General features: G+C 48.3%; 1 protein-coding gene across 1 annotated transcript in view; it reads right to left on the bottom strand.

Moving 5' to 3' along the window:
* Positions 1–3,380: 3,380 nt before the first annotated feature.
* LOC134966927 (trypsin-like) overlaps positions 3,381–20,213 on the bottom strand; it is a 30,370-nt gene continuing 13,537 nt past the window's right edge. Inside the window, exons 4-5 of the mRNA XM_063943943.1 lie at positions 18,404–18,543; positions 3,381–3,616 (exon numbers count right to left, since the gene is read on the bottom strand). Of these exons, the coding sequence (XP_063800013.1) occupies positions 3,452–3,616; positions 18,404–18,543 (305 nt within the window). The 3' untranslated portion in view covers positions 3,381–3,451. The remainder of the gene's footprint in view (positions 3,617–18,403; positions 18,544–20,213) is intronic.

Raw genomic sequence — 20,213 nt, forward strand, 5'->3', positions numbered from 1 at the left:
CCTGCAAATTCCCGGATCAAGTGATCCGAGAATCCTACCCGGGTAGCTAGCCGGGTTGAACACGTGTTCAACCCGGTAAGCTGTGTAGTGTGAACGGGAGCCGTGTCGATGCGACATGGCTCCCGTTCACAGTGTATGGAAGGGCGGTGCTGGGAGATCATGTGATCTCCCAGCGCCACGCTTGCCGTGTCACCAGCAGCGTCACCAACCCAGCAATATGCCGCGTTGAGTGAGCTAGTGTAGAAGGGGGCTGTAGCACGGGTCGCAGCCATGTCAGGCTCCTGGCTGCGACCCGTGCTACAAGTGGAAAAGGGGTATAAGAGTCACATTTTGATTGAGAAGGACCCGTGTTGTAGTCGAGTCGCCCAGATCTCGCGTGCTGACAAATCGGTAGATTTAAAAGAAATGGATACATGTAATGGATACATGTACTGTACTTCATAATGTTGTTTTTATTATTATTATTATTATTTTCTTTCTATTGAGTTCTACTACTTAAGAGAACATTCTGTTTATAATTGTAATTCTAAGCTATTTCATTTGCATCTACTTCGCATAAGTAACCAAAACCATCTTTAGTGATCTGTAAACACACAGACACCCAACAAATTTTATTTTGGGTCAGTTCTGATTCAATATAAGAAAAATAAAGCTGTGCACAAATGTGATTATTCTGTTACATGTATGCAGCTCCTAATACAGGGAGATCTGATTGCTCAAACATCAACACAAAGTAACAAATTACCATAGAAGATCAGAGCAGGTGTACAATAATATTATTATATATCTTATCTTGCACTGCTACAGTAATTTGTTACATTTATATACTGTATATATCATACTTGCCTACCCTCCCGGAATGGCCGGGAGGCTCCCGAAAATCGGGTGACCCTCCCGGCCCCCCGGAAAGGTGGGCAAGCCACCCGCTTTCCCCCTCGGCCGCCCGCAGCAGAGAACAAGTGGGCGGCCCGAGGAGGTCCGATGATGCGATTCGTGCTGAATCGCGTCATCGTAGCTCCGCCCCCGCTATGTAGCGCCTCGTTTCTCGGCAAAGCACAGCGGGGGGTGGAGTCACGATGACGCGACCCTGATGCCACGCCCACGGACCGCCCATCCTGATGCTGGCCACGCCCTGAACAGCCCATCCTGCTGCCGGCCACGCCCCCATGCACCTACAACGCTGCCTCCTCCCGGAGGAGGAGGCAGCAAAGTAGGTAAGTATGGTATATATTGATGTAGATGTAGGGGCAGGATAATTGGTGTACAACTGCCCAGCATCCAGTCTGTTTATGAGAAAAGGGAAAAGGCTCCTTGTGAAGGTTAGAAAGTATACTGGGTGATGCAACTCATCCTAATTATGGGGTGTTTGTTTTGCTTCCTTCCAACTCACGTTACACTATTGTGTAAGACCAGCCGGCTGAAAGATAGCTTCTTCCCTAAAGCAATCACTATGCTTAATGGTTCTAAATGTAGATAGGACTGTTGTACCTGTCTATGGGGGTCATTATGACCCGTTCGCTCGTTGCTTTTTGTCGCAGCCGATCAAACGGGTCCCTACTGTGCATGCGCCGGTGCCGTAGTGCGCCGGCGCATGCCAGATGGCCGAAGGCCGTAGCAGAGCTGCGATCGCCTCTGCCTGATTGACAGGCAGAGGAGATCACTGGGCGGGAGGGGGCGGAACAGCAGCGTTTGGCCGCCGTTTCGTGGGAGCGGTCCGGCCAACGCAGGCGTGGCCGGACCGAATGGGGGGCGGGCCGCAGCGGCTGCGTGACGTCACACGCAGCCGCTGCGGGCCAGGGGCCGATGAGTAGCTCCCGGCCAGCACACTAAAGCTGTGCTGGCAGGGAGCTACTCTTGAAGTGCAAAGGCATCGCACTTCTGCGGGGGGGGGGGGGGGGGGGCGGCACTGACATGCGGGGCGGACTAGCCCTGTGCTGGGCACACCCCCACTACCACCACCCCGCATGTTGGTGTGAATGATTGTAGCTGTGCTAAATTTAGCACAGCTACGATCATCTCGGAATGACCCCTATGTGTTTACCTGTGTTTTTGTGACTTTTTAAATATTTTATGGTATTGTTCCCTTGTGGTATACATATTCTGTGGTGTTTGTTTGTGCTTACATCGATATTTCATTGATTGTTCATATGCTGAATATTTAATAACAATAAAACCAAATTCCCAATTCCAGAGGCATAGTCTGAATTAAAAAGGTAATATTAGTTGGATGACTGTAGGGGTGGGGGCAGATTCAGTTAGCAGTTGGACTTACTGTGCGGCTACAGCTCTGCCACTACTTACATGGGAATCCCTAAGTGAGCACTTTCCTTGCAGCATCAGGAGGAAAAATTCCACATAATGATGCTGATGTACTAAGAGTTGGAGAGAGATAAAGTACCAGCCAATCAACTCTTAACTGTCATTTTGGCAGTTAGGAGCTGATTGGCTGGTACTTTATCTCTCTCCACTTTATCACTCTCCAATGTTCAGTAAATTTTCCCTTAATGCATCCTTTGGGGCTTACCACATGGGGTAATTCCACATCTGTGGGCACTTGAGTTAATGCACATTGGGCCTAATTCAGACCTGATCGCAGCAGCAAATTTGTTAGCAGTTGGGCAAAACCAGGTGGGGCAGATGTAACATGTGCAGAGAGAGTTCGATTTGGGTGGGGTGTGTTCAAACTGAAATCTAAATTGCAGTGTTAAAATAAAGCAGCCAGTATTTACCCTGCACAGAAACGATATAACCCACCCAAATCTAACTCTCTCTGCACATGTTATATCTGCTACGGTTGGTATTCATGTGACCGGCGGGTGGAAGACCGACGGTCACATGACCTCGACCAGCATCCCGCCCCCTTACTATCCCGATGGTCAGCATGCCGACCAACAGGGACTATTTCCACTCGGAGGGGCCCACAGGTTGCCACCGAGCCCACAGGGGTTTGCTGCACTCTCCCATCCCCGCCGGGATCCCGGCGTCTGTATGCTGACCAGTGGTCTCCTGACTGCCGGTCAGCTATACTACACCCATCTGCCTCCCCTGCAGTGCACATGGTTTTGCCCAAATTTGCTGCTGCGATCAACTCTGAATAACCCCCATTATCCGCAGGCTTAACACACATGGAAACTGGCAAATGAATAGCTACGGGTGTTAAACCTGGGAGCTGCAGCGACAAAATAAGCCCTGTTCCTAATTAAATCTGCCCCTAGATGGCCAGTGTATGTCATCATTCGTTTTCTATAATACGTTGAGAGGTATACAGAGGATAAGCTATAACAGAGTTGCAGGGTGGCACTATTCAGCAGATTCTCCTATTTAGAGTTCTCATGACAATAAGCTTTTCACGCTTTAATTTGAAAATCACGCAGCTTGGATGGATGGATGGATGGATGGATGGAACATTGTCAACGTTTTGACATCCACTACAGAAATGAAAGGATCTTCATTAGGGTAGGCAGTCGCCGTTTGAAATTGTGTCTTGGATCCAGTCCAGGTAGTTGCACACTTTAGTGTATATTCCTGGACGATTGGCCTCAGCGCAGGGAACGTTGCCCCAGGACGTGATACCGTACAGCTTAGAGTTACACACCAAGGGTCCGCCAGAGTCTCCCTGTAAGACCACCATCATATTAGTAAAGGCATAAAAACTTATGGTTGATTTATTTTAAGGAAACAGAAGCTGGGGCTAATTACTTTTGCTAAAGTTACAAAGCAACTCAGCTTTAGTATTACAGCTTATGGAAACAAATACACAGAAGGGCGATTCCTTACTAACTGTATGGGGTAAATTTACTAAGGTGGGAGATTTTTAGAACTAGTGATGTTGCCCATAGCAACCAATCAGATTATATCTATTATCTGCTAGAAGCAGCTAGATAAATGGTAAGTAGAATCTGATTGGTTGCCATGGGCAACATCACAAGTTCTAAAAATCTCCCACCTTAGTAAATTTACCCCTATGTGTGAGTGTGTGAGTGTGTGTGTGTGTGTGTGTGTGTGTGTGTGTGTGTGTGTGTGTGTGTGTGTGTGTGTGTGTGCCATGAGACTAGGGCAAATAGCGCCAGTGCACATCCCTTGTCTTAAAAATAATGGCGCTGATTCTGAGTCAGATGCTGTGTGACATTTGCCAGTGTAGCCTGTGTGACTTTATGCTAATAATGCCAGGGGCGCCGTGTGGCTGTGTATGCTGCACAGGGGTGCGCTGCTGGCAGATCTGGTGGGCGAAGGGCACATCACGCAAGGAGAGAGAGGACTGACTGCTTCTGCACAGTCTTTCTCCCCAGCCCAGCACACAGCACCATGTGCAGGGGAGAGAGGCTGCTGAAGAAGCAATTTCATACGTAGCACAGTAAATTTTGCTGCCACTATCAGCGACACGAACCTGACACTCCCATAACACGCCCCTGACACTCCCATAACACGCCCCTGACACTCCCATAACACGCCACTGACACTCCCATAACACGCCCCTGACACTCCCATAACACGCCCCTGACACTCCCATAACACGCCACTGACACTCCCATAACACACCCCTGACACTCCCATAACACGCCCCGGACACTCCCATAACACACCCCTGACACTCCCATAACACGCCACTGACACTCCCATAACACGTCCCTGACACTCCCATAACTCACCCCTGACACTATCATAACACACCACTGACACTCCCATAACTCACCCCCGACACTCCCATAACACGCCCCGGACACTCCAATAACTCACCCCTGACACTCCAATAACTCACCACTGACACTCCCATAACTCACCCCCGACACTCCCATAACACGCCCCGGACACTCCCATAACACACCCCTGACACTCCCATAACACGCCACTGACACTCCCATAACATGCCCCTGACACTCCCATAACACGCCCCTGACACTCCCATAACACGCCCCTGACACTCCCATAACACGCCACTGACACTCCCATAACACACCCCTGACACTCCCATAACACGCCACTGACACTCCCATAACACGTCCCTGACACTCCCATAACACGCCACTGACACTCCCATAACACGTCCCTGACACTCCCATAACTCACCCCTGACACTATCATAACACACCACTGACACTCCCATAACTCACCCCCGACACTCCCATAACACGCCCCGGACACTCCAATAACTCACCCCTGACACTCCAATAACTCACCACTGACACTCCCATAACTCACCCCCGACACTCCCATAACACGCCCCGGACACTCCAATAACTCACCCCTGACACTCCAATAACTCACCCCTGACACTTCCATAACATGCTCCTGACACTCCAATAACTCACCCCTGACACTCCCATTAAAGTCCCCTGATACTCCCATAACAAGCCCCTGACACTCCCATAACATGCCCCTGACACTCCCATAACTCACCCCTGACACTCCCATTAAAGGCCCCTGATGCTCCCATAACAAGCCCCTGACACACCCATCACAGGGCCCTGACACTCCCATAACACGCCCTGACACTCCCATAACACAGGCCCCTGACACTCCCATAACACATCCCTGACACTCCCATAACACATCCCTGACACTCCCATAACACGCCCCTGACACTCCCATAACATGCCCCTGACACTCCCATAACACGCCCCTGACACTCCCATAACACGCCACTGACACTCCCATAACACGTCCCTGACACTCCCATAACTCACCCCTGACACTCCCATAACACGCCCCTGACACTCCCATAACACGTCCCTGACACTCCCATAACTCACCCCTGACACTATCATAACACGCCACTGACACTCCCATAACTCACCCCTGACACTCCCATATCTCACCCCTGACACTCCCATAACTCACCCCTGACACTATCATAACACGCCCCGGACACTCCAATAACTCACCCCTGACACTCCCATAACACGCTCCTGACACTTCAAAAACTCACCCCTGACACTCCCATAACATGCTCCTGACACTCCAATAACTCACCCCTGACACTCCAATAACTCACCCCTGACACTCCCATAACACGCCCCTGACACTCCCATAACACGTCCCTGACACTCCCATAACTCACCCCTGACACTATCATAACACGCCCCGGACACTCCCATAACTCACCCCTGACACTCCCATAACACGCTCCTGACACTCCAATAACTCACTCCTGACACTCCCATAACATGCCCCTGACACTCCCATAACACGTCCCTGACACTCCCATAACTCACCCCTGACACTATCATAACACGCCACTGACACTCCCATAACTCACCCCTGACACTCCCATAACTCACCCCTGACACTATCATAGCACGCCCCGGACACTCCAATAACTCACCCCTGACACTCCAATAACTCACCCCTGACACTCCCATAACATGCTCCTGACACTCCAATAACTCACCCCTGACAATCCCATTAAAGGCCCCTGACACTCCAATAACTCACCCCTGACACTCCCATAACAAGCCCCTGACACACCCATCACAGGGCCCTGACACTCCCATAACACGCCCTGACACTCTCATAACACAGGCCCCTGACACTCCCATAACACATCCCTGACACTCCCATAACATGCCCTGACACTCCCATAACAGGTCCCTGACACTCCCATAACACGTCCCTGACACTCCCATAACATGCCCTGACACTCCCATAACACGTCCCTGACACTCCCATAACATGCCCTGACACTCCCATAACATGCCCCTGTCACTCCCATAACACGTCCCTGACACTCCCATAACATGCTCTGACACTCCAATAACTCACCCCTGACACTCCCATTAAAGTCCCCTGATACTCCCATAACAAGCCCCTGACACTCCCATAACATGCCCCTGACACTCCGATAACTCACCCCTGACACTCCCATAACATGCCCCTGACACTCCCATAACATATCCCTGACACTCCCATAACACGCCCCTGACACTCCCATAACATGCCCCTGACACTCCCATAACACATCCCTGACACTCCCATAACACATCCCTGACACTCCCATAACATGCCCCTGTCACTCCCATAACACGCCCCTGACACTCCCATAACATGCCCCTGACACTCCCATAACATGCCCCTGACACTCCCATAACACATCCCTGACACTCCCATAACACATCCCAGACACTCCCATAACACGCCCCTGACACTCCCATAACACGCCCCTGACACTCCCATAACACATCCCTGACACTCCCATAACACACTACTGACACTCCCATAACACGCCATAACACTCCCATAACACGCCATGACACTCCCATAACACGCCATGACACTCCCATAACACGCCATGACACTCCCCTGACACTCCCATAACACGCCCTGACACTCCCATAACACAGGCCCCTGACACTCCCATAACACATCCCTGACACTCCCATAACACACTACTGACACTCCCATAACACGCCATGACACTCCCCTGACACTCCCATAACACGCCATGACACTCCCCTGACACAACCGTGACCATCTATGTGCATCTGACTAGCCACCTCCCAGACTCCGCTCAGTACACTTCCCAGATGCCTCAGGTACCGCACATATCTGTGGTATCTGCGTCTCACACTATGGCAGGCTTGCTCTGTGTGACTTTTTAGCGCAGTTGAAAAACAGTAACAATTAGTATGAATATCGGCATTGTGTGCGAATCAGAATACATTTACTACAGGGTCCATGGGGGTCATTCCAACCCGTTCGCACACATCGGTTCTTCACTGCGGTGCGAACGGGTCAGAAATGCGCATGTGTGGCGGTCGCTTTATGCACGCACGTCGTCACCGCCAATGACAAATGTGATCGCAGCGGCGATCGCAAGAAGATGGACAGGCAGGAGGAGTTTTGGGGCGGATACACACCGTTTCCAGCCATTTCCGGGGAGTGGTAAGAAAAAGACAGGTGTGTCCAGGAGAATGGAGGGCGGATGTCTGACGTCACATCCGGGACCTTCATCGCTGGATCCGTCGCACAGGGTCAGTAGGTCCAGGGCTGGTCTTGTTTTGAGTGAAAAATTTTTAGCATAGCAGGGCTGCACAAGCGATCGCAGCCCTGCTATGCTAAAATACACTCCCCCATAGGCCCTCATTCCGAGTTGTTCGCTCACTAGCTGCTTTTAGCAGCAGTGCACACGCTAGGCCGCCGCCCTCTGTGAGTGTATCTTAGCTTAGCAGAAGTGCGAACGAAAGGATCGCAGAGCGGCTACAAAAAAAACTGCAGTTTCAGAGTAGCTCCAGACCTACTCCTAGCTAACGATCACTTCAGTCTGTTTATTTCCTGTTTTGACGTCACAAACACGCACTGCATTCGGCCGGCCACGCCTCCGTTTTTATTTGGCACACCTGCGGTTTATTTTTACACTCCCCGAAAACGGTCAGTTACCACCCAGAAACACCCACTTCCTGTCAATCACTCTGCGGCCAGCAGTGCGACTGAAAAGCGTCGCTAGACCCTGTGTAAAACTGCAATGGCATTTGTGAAAGTACGACGCGCGTGCGCACTGCGTGCCATACACATGCGCAGAAGTGCCGATTTTTAGCCTGATCGCTGCACTGCGAACAACGGCAGCTAGCGATCAACTCGGAATGACCCCCTTAGGCGGAGATTAGTTGATCGCACCAGCAGCAAAAAGTTGCTACGTGTGATCAACTCGGAATGAGGGCCACGTGAGGAGATTTCTCAATATTTCCAGAGTGTTACAACAATAATATTTCTGCACTTGAACAAAACTTACGGCTTCTCTCCTTCACCCTGTCTTTCTGCGCTAGATTTGCTATCTATACTAAAAAAAAAAAGACACACACGATACATGGGTCTATGGTGGTCATTCCAAGTTGATCGCTCGCTAGCAATTTTTAGCAGCCGTGCAAACGCTATGCCGCCGCCCACTGGGAGTGTATTTTAGCTTAGCAGAAGTGTGAATGAAAGGATCGCAGAGAGGCTACAAAGTTTTTTGTGCAGTTTCAGAGTAGCTTCAAACCTACTCAGCGCTTGCGATCACTTCAGACTGTTCAGTTCCTGTTATGACGTCACAAACATGCCCAGCGTTCGCCCAGCCACGCCTGCATTTTTCCTGGCACGTCTGCATTTTTACGATCAGTCCCTGAAAACGGTCAGTTGACACCCAGAAACGCCCACTTCATGTCAATCACTCTGCGGTCAGCAGTGCGACTGAAAAGCTTCGCTAGACCCTGTGTGAAACGACATCGTTCGTTGTAATAGTACAACGTGCGTGCGCATTGCGCCGCATACGCATGCGCAGGAGTGCCTTTTTTTGCCTCATCGCTGCACAGCGAATAAAATGCAGCTAGCGATCAACTCAGAATGACCACCAATAAAGTTTGTGGAGATATAGGCCCAGATTTATCAAGCCTTGGAGAGTGATGAATTTCACGGGGATAATGCACCAGCCGGCCAGTTCCTAACTGCCGTGTTACAGGCTGTGTTTGGAAAATGACAGTTAGGAGCTGATTGGCTATTGGTACTTTATCACCGTGCTATTTATCACTTTTCAGGGCTTGATAAATCTGGTCATCTGTTTGAAAAATGACAGTTAGGAGCTGATTGGCTGGTCCTTTATCACCGTGCAATTTATCACTTTCCAAAACTTGATAAATCTGGGCAAAAGTACCAACCGATCAGCTCCTGTAATTTTTCAAACACAGCCTGTAACACGGCAGTTAGGAGCTGGTTGGCTGGTACTTAATCTCTCTCCACTTTATTTCTCTCCAAGGCTTAGTACATCCCAATGCAGGAGCCTGAAATAGAATCTTTTCAGATAGCACAAAGGTGGGACAGGTACACGGCTTCCCGCTGCAACATATAAGATTATTAGGGTCCTATTCAAATTAGTGATGAGCGGGTTCGGTTCCTCGGAATCCGAACCCGCCCGAACTTCAGGTTTTTTTACACGGGGCCGAGCGACTCGGATCTTCCCGCCTTGCTCGGTTAACCCGAGCGCGCCCGAACGTCATCATCCCGCTGTCGGATTCTCGCGAGGCTCGGATTCTATCGCGAGACTCGGATTCTATATAAGGAGCCGCGCGTCGCCGCCATTTTCACACGTGCATTGAGATTGATAGGGAGAGGACGTGGCTGGCGTCCTCTCCGTTTAGACTAGAGTACTAGAGAGAGACACTAATTTTGGGGAGCATATTATTAGGAGGAGTACTACTTGCTGCTGATAGTGTGACCAGTGACCAATGACCACCAGTTTAATTAATCCGTTCTCTGCCTGAAAAAAAACGATACACAGTGTGACACAGTCACATACCATATCTGTGCTCAGCCCAGTGTGCTGCATCATATACTGTATATCATTATCTGACTGCTGAGTGCTCACTGCTCACACAGCTTAATTGTGGGGGAGACTGGGGAGCAGTTATAGCAGGAGTACATATTTTAAGTACAGTGCACACTTTTGCTGCCAGAGTGCCACTGCCAGTGTGACTGACCAGTGACCACTGACCACCAGTATTGTGATTGTCTGCTGACCACCAGTATATTGTGATTGTCTGCCTGAAAAAGTTAAACACTCGTCGTGTGGTGTTTTTATAAACGCATTCTGCAGACAGTGTCCAGCAAGTCCGTCATTACATAATATATACCTGTCCGTCTGCAGTACTAGTGTGATATATATATATTTTAATTTTATCTCATTATCATCCAGTCTATATTAGCAGCAGACACAGTACGGTAGTCCACGGCTGTAACTACCTCTGTGTCGGCAGTCGCTCGTCCATCCATAATTGTATACCACCTACCCGTGGTTTTTTTTCTTTTCTATCTTCTTGATACTAGTAGCTTACTTTAGGAGTCTGCAGTGCTGAGTCTGACAGACAGTGTCCAGCAGGTCCGTTATTACATAATATATACCTGTCCGGCTGCAGTACTAGTGTGATATATATATATATATATTTTAATTTTATCTCATTATCATCCAGTCTATATTAGCAGCAGACACAGTACGGTAGTCCACGGCTGTAGCTACCTCTGTGTCGGCAGTCGCTCGTCCATCCATAATTGTATACCACCTACCCGTGTTTTTTTTTTCTATCTTCTTGATACTTGTAGCTTACTTTAGGAGTCTGCAGTGCTGAGTCTGACAGACAGTGTCCAGCAGGTCCGTCATTACATAATATATACCTGTCCGGCTGCAGTACTAGTGTGATATATATATATATTTTAATTTTATCTCATTATCATCCAGTCTATATTAGCAGCAGACACAGTACGGTAGTCCACGGCTGTAGTTACCTCTGTGTCGGCAGTCGCTCGTCCATCCATAATTGTATACCACCTACCCGTGGTTTTTTTTTCTTTTCTATCTTCTTGATACTAGTAGCTTACTTTAGGAGTCTGCAGTGCTGAGTCTGACAGACAGTGTCCAGCAGGTCCGTCATTACATAATATATACCTGTCCGGCTGCAGTACTAGTGTGATATATATATATATTTTAATTTTATCTCATTATCATCCAGTCTATATTAGCAGCAGACACAGTACGGTAGTCCACGGCTGTAGCTACTTCTGTGTCGGCAGTCGCTCATCCATCCATAATTGTATACCACCTACCCGTGGTTTTTTTTTCTTTTCTATCTTCTTGATACTAGTAGCTTACTTTAGGAGTCTGCAGTGCTGAGTCTGACAGACAGTGTCCAGCAGGTCCGTCATTACATAATATATACCTGTCCGGCTGCAGTACTAGTGTGATATATATATATATTTTAATTTTATCTCATTATCATCCAGTCTATATTAGCAGCAGACACAGTACGGTAGTCCACGGCTGTAGCTACCTCTGTGTCGGCAGTCGCTCGTCATCCATAAGTATACTAGTATCCATCCATCTCCATTGTTTACCTGAGGTGCCTTTTAGTTGTGCCTATTAAAATATGGAGAACAAAAATGTTGAGGTTCCAAACATAGTGAAAGATCAAGATCGACTTCCACCTCGTGCTGAAGCTGCTGCCACTAGTCATGGCCGAGACGATGAAATGCCATCAACGTCGTCTGCCAAGGCCGATGCCCAATGTCATAGTACAGAGCATGTAAAATCCAAAACACCAAATATCAGTAAAAAAAGGACTCAAAAATCTAAAATAAAATTGTCGGAGGAGAAGCGTAAACTTGCCAATATGCCATTTACCACACGGAGTGGCAAGGAACGGCTGAGGCCCTGGCCTATGTTCATGGCTAGTGGTTCAGCTTCACATGAGGATGGAAGTACTCAGCCTCTCTCTAGAAAAATGAAAAGACTCAAGCTGGCAAAAGCACAGCAAAGAACTGTGCGTTCTTCAAAATCCCAAATCCACAAGGAGAGTCCAATTGTGTCGGTTGCGATGCCTGACCTTCCCAACACTGGACGTGAAGAGCATGCGCCTTCCACCATTTGCACGCCCCCTGCAAGTGCTGGAAGGAGCACCCGCAGTCCAGTTCCTGATAGTCAGATTGAAGATGTCAGTGTTGAAGTACACCAGGATGAGGAGGATATGGGTGTTGCTGGTGCTGGGGAGGAAATTGACCAGGAGGATTCTGATGGTGAGGTGGTTTGTTTAAGTCAGGCACCCGGGGAGACACCTGTTGTCCGTGGGAGGAATATGGCCATTGACATGCCTGGTGAAAATACCAAAAAAATCAGCTCTTCAGTGTGGAAGTATTTCAACAGAAATGCGGACAACATTTGTCAAGCCGTGTGTTGCCTTTGTCAAGCTGTAATAAGTAGGGGTAAGGACGTTAACCACCTCGGAACATCCTCCCTTATACGTCTCCTGCAGCACATTCATAATAAGTCAGTGACAAGTTCAAAAACTTTGGGCGACAGCGGAAGCAGTCCACTGACCAGTAAATCCCTTCCTCTTGTAACCAAGCTCACGCAAACCACCCCACCAACTCCCTCAGTGTCAATTTCCTCCTTCCCCAGGAATGCCAATAGTCCTGCAGGCCATGTCACTGGCAATTCTGACGAGTCCTCTCCTGCCTGGGATTCCTCCGATGCATCCTTGCGTGTAACGCCTACTGCTGCTGGCGCTGCTGTTGTTGCTGCTGGGAGTCGATGGTCATCCCAGAGGGGAAGTCGTAAGACCACTTTTACTACTTCCACCAAGCAATTGACTGTCCAACAGTCCTTTGCGAGGAAGATGAAATATCACAGCAGTCATCCTGCTGCAAAGCGGATAACTGAGGCCTTGGCATCCTGGGTGGTGATAAACGTGGTTCCGGTATCCATCATTACTGCAGAGCCAACTAGAGACTTGTTGGAGGTACTGTGTCCCCGGTACCAAATACCATCTAGGTTCCATTTCTCTAGGCAGGCGATACCGAAAATGTACACAGACCTCAGAAAAAGACTCACCAGTGTCCTAAAAAATGCAGCTGTACCCAATGTCCACTTAACCACGGACATGTGGACAAGTGGAGCAGGGCAGGGTCAGGACTATATGACTGTGACAGCCCACTGGGTAGATGTATGGACTCCCGCCGCAAGAACAGCAGCGGCGGCACCAGTAGCAGCATCTCGCAAACGCCAACTCTTTCCTAGGCAGGCTACGCTTTGTATCACCGCTTTCCAGAATACGCACACAGCTGAAAACCTCTTACGGCAACTGAGGAAGATCATCGCGGAATGGCTTACCCCAATTGGACTCCCCTGTGGATTTGTGGCATCGGACAACGCCAGCAATATTGTGTGTGCATTAAATATGGGCAAATTCCAGCACGTCCCATGTTTTGCACATACCTTGAATTTGGTGGTGCAGAATTATTTAAAAAACGAGAGGGGCGTGCAAGAGATGCTGTCGGTGGCCAGAAGAATTGCGGGACACTTTCGGCGTACAGGCACCACGTACAGAAGACTGGAGCACCACCAAAAATGCCTGAACCTGCCCTGCCATCATCTGAAGCAAGAAGTGGTAACGAGGTGGAATTCAACCCTATATATGCTTCAGAGGTTGGAGGAGCAGCAAAAGGCCATTCAAGCCTATACAATTGAGCACGATATAGGAGGTGGAATGCACCTGTCTCAAGCGCAGTGGAGAATGATTTCAACGTTGTGCAAGGTTCTGCTGCCCTTTGAACTTGCCACACGTGAAGTCAGTTCAGACACTGCCAGCCTGAGTCAGGTCATTCCCCTCATCAGGCTTTTGCAGAAGAAGCTGGAGACATTGAAGGAGGAGCTAACACAGAGCGATACCGCTAGGCATGTGGGACTTGTGGATGGAGCCCTTAATTCGCTTAACAAGGATTCACGGGTGGTCAATCTGTTGAAATCAGAGCACTACATTTTGGCCACCGTGCTCGATCCTAGATTTAAAACCTACCTTGGATCTCTCTTTCCGGCACACACAAGTCTGCTGGGGTTCAAAGACCTGCTGGTGACAAAATTGTCAAGTCAAGCGGAACGCGACCTGTCAACATCTCCTCCTTCACATTCTCCCGCAACTGGGGGTGCGAGGAAAAGGCTCAGAATTCCGAGCCCACCCGCTGGCGGTGATGCAGGGCAGTCTGGAGCGACTGCTGATGCTGACATCTGGTCCGGACTGAAGGACCTGCCAACGATTACGGCCATGTCGTCTACTGGCACTGCATATGATTCTCTCCCCATTGAAAGAATGGTGGAGGATTATATGAGTGACCGCATCCAAGTAGGCACGTCAGACAGTCCGTACTTATACTGGCAGGAAAAAGAGGCAATTTGGAGGCCCTTGCACAAACTGGCTTTATTCTACCTAAGTTGCCCTCCCACAAGTGTGTACTCCGAAAGAGTGTTTAGTGCCACCGCTCACCTTGTCAGCAATCGGCGTACGAGGTTACTTCCAGAAAATGTGGAGAAGATGATGTTCATTAAAATGAATTATAATCAATTCCTCCGTGGAGACATTGACCAGCAGCAATTGCCTCCACAAAGTACACAGGGAGCTGAGATGGTGGATTCCAGTGGGGACGAATTGATAATCTGTGAGGAGCGGGATGTACACGGTGATATATCGGAGGATGATGATGAGGTGGACATCTTGCCTCTGTAGAGCCAGTTTGTGCAAGGAGAGATTAATTGCTTCTTTTTCGGTGGGGGTCGAAACCAACCCGTCATTTCAGTCACAGTCGTGTGGCAGACCCTGTCACTGAAATGATGGGTTGGTTAAAGTGTGCATGTCCTGTTTATACAACATAAGGGTGGGTGGGAGGGCCCAAGGACAATTCCATCTTGCACCTCTTTTTTTCTTTCATTTTTCTTTGCGTCATGTGCTGTTTGGGGAGTGTTTTTTGGAAGGGCCATCCTGCGTGACACTGCAGTGCCACTCCTAGATGGGCCAGGTGTTTGTGTCGGCCACTAGGGTCGCTTAGCTTACTCACACAGCTACCTCATTGCGCCTCTTTTTTTTTTTGCGTCATGTGCTGTTTGGGGAGTGTTTTTTGGAAGGGCCATCCTGCGTGACACTGCAGTGCCACTCCTAGATGGGCCAGGTGTTTGTGTCGGCCACTAGGGTCGCTTAGCTTAGTCATCCAGCGACCTCGGTGCAAATTTTAGGACTAAAAATAATATTGTGAGGTGTGAGGTGTTCAGAATAGACTGAAAATGAGGGGAAATTATGGTTTTTGAGGTTAATAATACTTTGGGATCAAAATGACCCCCAAATTCTATGATTTAAGCTGTTTTTTAGGGTTTTTTGAAAAAAACACCCGAATCCAAAACACACCCGAATCCGACAAAAAAAATTCGGTGAGGTTTTGCCAAAACGCGGTCGAACCCAAAACACGGCCGCGGAACCGAACCCAAAACCAAAACACAAAACCCGAAAAATTTCAAGTGCACATCTCTAATTCAAATGTGCTCTCCCCCCACCCGGCCGCAATCGCGCCCACCGACAGTATTCTAATGTTACCCATGTTTTGGGCACCCAAACGGGTCTTTTCATCATCACGCCCATTATTTTAGTCGGGTGTAGGTACTTTGCGCATCTAAACCCGACTGTACTGGGCGTGATAGGGACAAAAACGGGGGACATTTGAACATCGCCCCTTTATCTCCGGCCCTTAGAGTTCTATGACCCAGATAAAAGGAATTGTCTCTCCTCTATATACCTCCTACTGTATATATATATATATATATATATATATATATTATGTATTGTATATTCTATTTTTTATTATTGCATTGTCTTCTTATCTTGCTCTCTGCGGCATACCATGCTTTTTGGCACAGACTAAACTGCTTATTGAATATACAGATGGGCCCACAGTTATCTTGGCTAGTTTGCTGCGCCTAGGCACAACATGGTTTATTAAGATAAACAATTCATCTATTGTTCTCAGCTGCAATACAATACAGAGAACAATACAGCAGGGGATTAAGTCATTACAGCAGGGGATGAAGTCCGGCTGCCCAGTCTCAGATAATCCTATTAAAGGTCAAGATAAACATGGACCCATCTGTAGGTAGAAATAATAATGGCAATTTTAAAAAAAAAACTCTTTAGACTTATTTCACTAGTCCTGCGGGAAGGTGTTTATAAATGAATATTCTCTCTGTCATAGTTTGCGGCAGTGGTTCCCAAACGGGGCCTAATTCAGACTGGAACGCTGCAGCGGCAGTGTTCGCAGTCTGAAGCCCTGTGCTGTGTGCTCACGTGCAGCAGCGGCACTGCGCAGGCGCACACCTGAGATGCAAAGGCATCTCACTGGTGCGATCGCCTCGGCCTGACTGACAGGCAGAGGTGGTCCTGGGGCGTGTCGGCGGCATTGGGGTGGCGCAGTAAGGGCAGCATAGGCGTGTCCGGACCGTTTGCAGGGCGGGCCGCGGTGGCTGCGTGACATCACACGCAGCCGCTACGGCCAACAACATGCCGGATAGCCACCTGCCTTCGCAGCTACGCAGAGCCGGCCTTAGGCATAGGCAAACTAGGCAATTGCCTAGGGCATCTGGTAAGCCTAGGGGCACAAGCAGCTTCTGCTGATTAAAATGATATGCAGCATGCCTATATTCTGTGTGCAGCATTTCGTATGCAGAAGCAGCCACAGTCACACACATGTAGGAATGCTGCATATCATTTTAATCAGCAGAAGCTGCTTGTGCATCCTAGCCACATAGCAATGCAAATAAGATGCATTTTCATAAAAAATAGGCACCCGACGTTAGCAGAGCTGCCAGTTGACTTACGCCAGGAACTATATGTGTCATTATTTGTATAAGGGCATTAATAATGTGTAACATATGTGTAAGGGGCACTATGTGTGTCATTATGTGTATAAGGGCACTAATAATGTGCGGCATATGTGTAAGGGAAATTATGTGTATAAGGGCATTAACAAGGGTTGGCATAATGTGTAAGGCACACTGTGTTTATAAGGACATTAATAATGTGTGTCATATGTGTAAGGGGCATTACTGTGTGGTATTATGTGTATAAATACATTACCAATGTGTGGCATTATGTATAGAAGTTGCTCTACTGTGTGGCGTAACGTATAGAAAGGGCACTACTGTGTGGTCTAATGTGAATAAAGAGCAATATGGTGTGGTGTAATGTGAATATGTGGTGTAATGTGAATAAGGAGCAATATGGTGTAGTGTAATGAGAATAAAGAGCAGTGTGGTGTAATGTGAATAAGGAGCAATTCAGTATGATGTTATGTGCATGAGGGGCACTACTGTGAGAAGTAATGTATATAAGGAAAATTGGTACTACTGTGTGATGTAATGTGAATAAGGGACATTATCGCATGATAAATTGTGAATAAAGTTGCACTACTGTGAGGCATACTTTGAATTGGGGGTACTATTGTGTGGCCATGCCCCTTGCCAACAAAAACACATACCTTTTTGGGCTGTGCGCCGAATGTGCACACTGTTCTTATTTAAATTACAGGGGGTAGGAAAACAAAAAAAGGACTGCTATGGGTGGGGGGTGATGGAGCTGGGAAAGGGGTGCAGGGTCAGAGGCGGAACTAGCGGTGGTGCTAGGGGGCACCAGCCAAAATCTTGCCTAGGGCATCATATTGGTTAGGGCCGGTCTGCAGGGAGCTACTCGCCAGGTGCAAAAGCATCAGCATTGTGCGATGTTTTCGCATGTCTGTGGGGTGGGGGTAGAGCCTGGCGTGCTGGGCGGACTAGCTCTGTGCCGCGTGTTCCCCAGCACGTCAGAGATTTAATTGTAGATGTGCATTTTTTCACACACCTACGATCAGCTCTGAATTAGGCCCTTGGTCCTTAAGCCTCCCTAACAGTTCCGCTTGAAAGGATATATATGCCTAAGGTCAGGTGACTTAATTAGTACCTCAGTCCATTTGACTACACCACCTGTGCACAAGTATGGAAATCCTTAAAACCTGGACTGCTAGGGTTCTTTGAGGTCCGAGTTTGGGAAACGATGGTCTAAGACATGGAACATATAGGTGACGTTTTGGTAAGTGTTACCTGACAGGAGTCTTTCCCCCCTTCCGGTACTCCGGCACACAGCATGCTCTCCGTTATCTCATCAGTCGGGTAAGATTCTCGGCAAGAAGAGTCAGAGACTGTCTCCACGTTCACACATTGCAGTGCAGGCGGGTAGTTCTCTGCACAGATACAGGGTGCGTGAGAGATCCATACTGGTATCTATGTTTTGTAACATCACAATTTTTGTTTCACCCTCGGCAGCATTACTGAACTATGGGGGAAATTTATCAAAGCTCGCTCTGCCCAACTCCTGCCATTGTCTTGCATAGGCAAACGCAGGGGGGGTTTCTGGTTTCCCGTAAACCCCCCTCCTCTTGGCAAGTGGCTCAAATTATGACAATAGCAATGGTATGTAATGAGATTACTAGAGCTGCCACACATCATGCAGTGTAAGGGACAGAGCAAAGCTGCTGCACGTGCCCAGTGGTAGCAGCTTCTTCTACCAAGTTTGCTGTGTGTGTGGATCTGAGTCCTCAATCAGTGCTCTGGACCAGAGAGCAGCTGCCAGGAAGAAGAGACAGGAGCCTTACCATGAGGTGGGAGAATGTGTGCTTAGAAGTGCAGTACTGGTTTTATTATGTTTGTGTATTTATTATGGTATGTTTAACATTTTCCTGACCATTTATTTATATTATGTAAATGTTTGACACAGCCTATACTAGTATAGACCATATATAGTGTTAAATATTAATACTGTCTTCCATACAGTATCCATTGTATAAAAAGACAAATGTTTACATTAATGTCCAGGTCATTACTAGGATCATCTACTGCTTCCCCAAACTCCCGCACTTGCTCCAATGTTCCGAAGAGTGGGAGATTGTACAGCATATTTGGAACCCCCCCCTCTAGAAATCCTGCGTTTGCCACTGTCTTGCGCAAACTTCTGGCCCTCCGCATATGGCATGCTCTTACTCCAGAAATCTTTACACTTTGGAAGAACAGGCCAGTGCAATTAGAGCAGTGGTTCTCAAACTCCGTCCTCAGGACCTCAAACAGCTCATGGTTTCCAGGACCCCTGTGGACCTTTAAGATGTGGCAGTTGGTCATACAGTCATGCAGCTGCTGGGTGAACTGGGAAACGTGAGCTGTTGGGGGTCCTGAGGACAGAGTTTGAGAACCACTGAATTAGAGGTGCCGCCACAAGTTTGGTGGGTTCCACATGTAATTCTCCTCCCAAATTCAGACCTGGCACACTCCTCCCTCAGGGGTTACACCATGATGCTTCATACCTTATCTGGGTCTGGAAGCAGCATCCTCAGTCCTGGAATATATAACCGGGCAGTGATGACAAAGCCACGAGCCCCAATGCCAGCATAGCACTGACACTGAGGAAGAGCAGCCTCACAAATCTTCTCCATGTCAGCAGCCAGCCCTCAATGTGGAGCACTCAAAGTTCTAGGAGGCCCATAACCATTGGAGCCCAATGCAACCACATAGGTAGCTCGGACTATGCCCTCAACAAGAAAGATTTTTGCACTGGCATTTCATCATCATTTTTTTTATCAGTAATATCAGAATAAACAGAGAAAAATTATTCTGTGCTTAATTTATACAGATGTGTCCTCTCCTCATACACCCAGTGTCTAGGCGGCATATGACGTGAAGTGTGCAGTGCAGTTTCTTTTACTTTTGCGTCTTAGTCACATTTCAGATGCCACAAAACACCACTCACAGTATACTACAGACGCCAGGCTGTGCCTTTAACAGCACAGTAATTACTTTTAAACACATACAGAGTCGTAGATGAAGCACAACGGAACTTGGGTGGTCATTCCGAGTTGATCGC

This window comes from Pseudophryne corroboree, chromosome 10 (genome assembly GCF_028390025.1).
Source record: "Pseudophryne corroboree isolate aPseCor3 chromosome 10, aPseCor3.hap2, whole genome shotgun sequence".
NCBI classification, from domain to species: Eukaryota; Metazoa; Chordata; class Amphibia; order Anura; family Myobatrachidae; genus Pseudophryne; species Pseudophryne corroboree.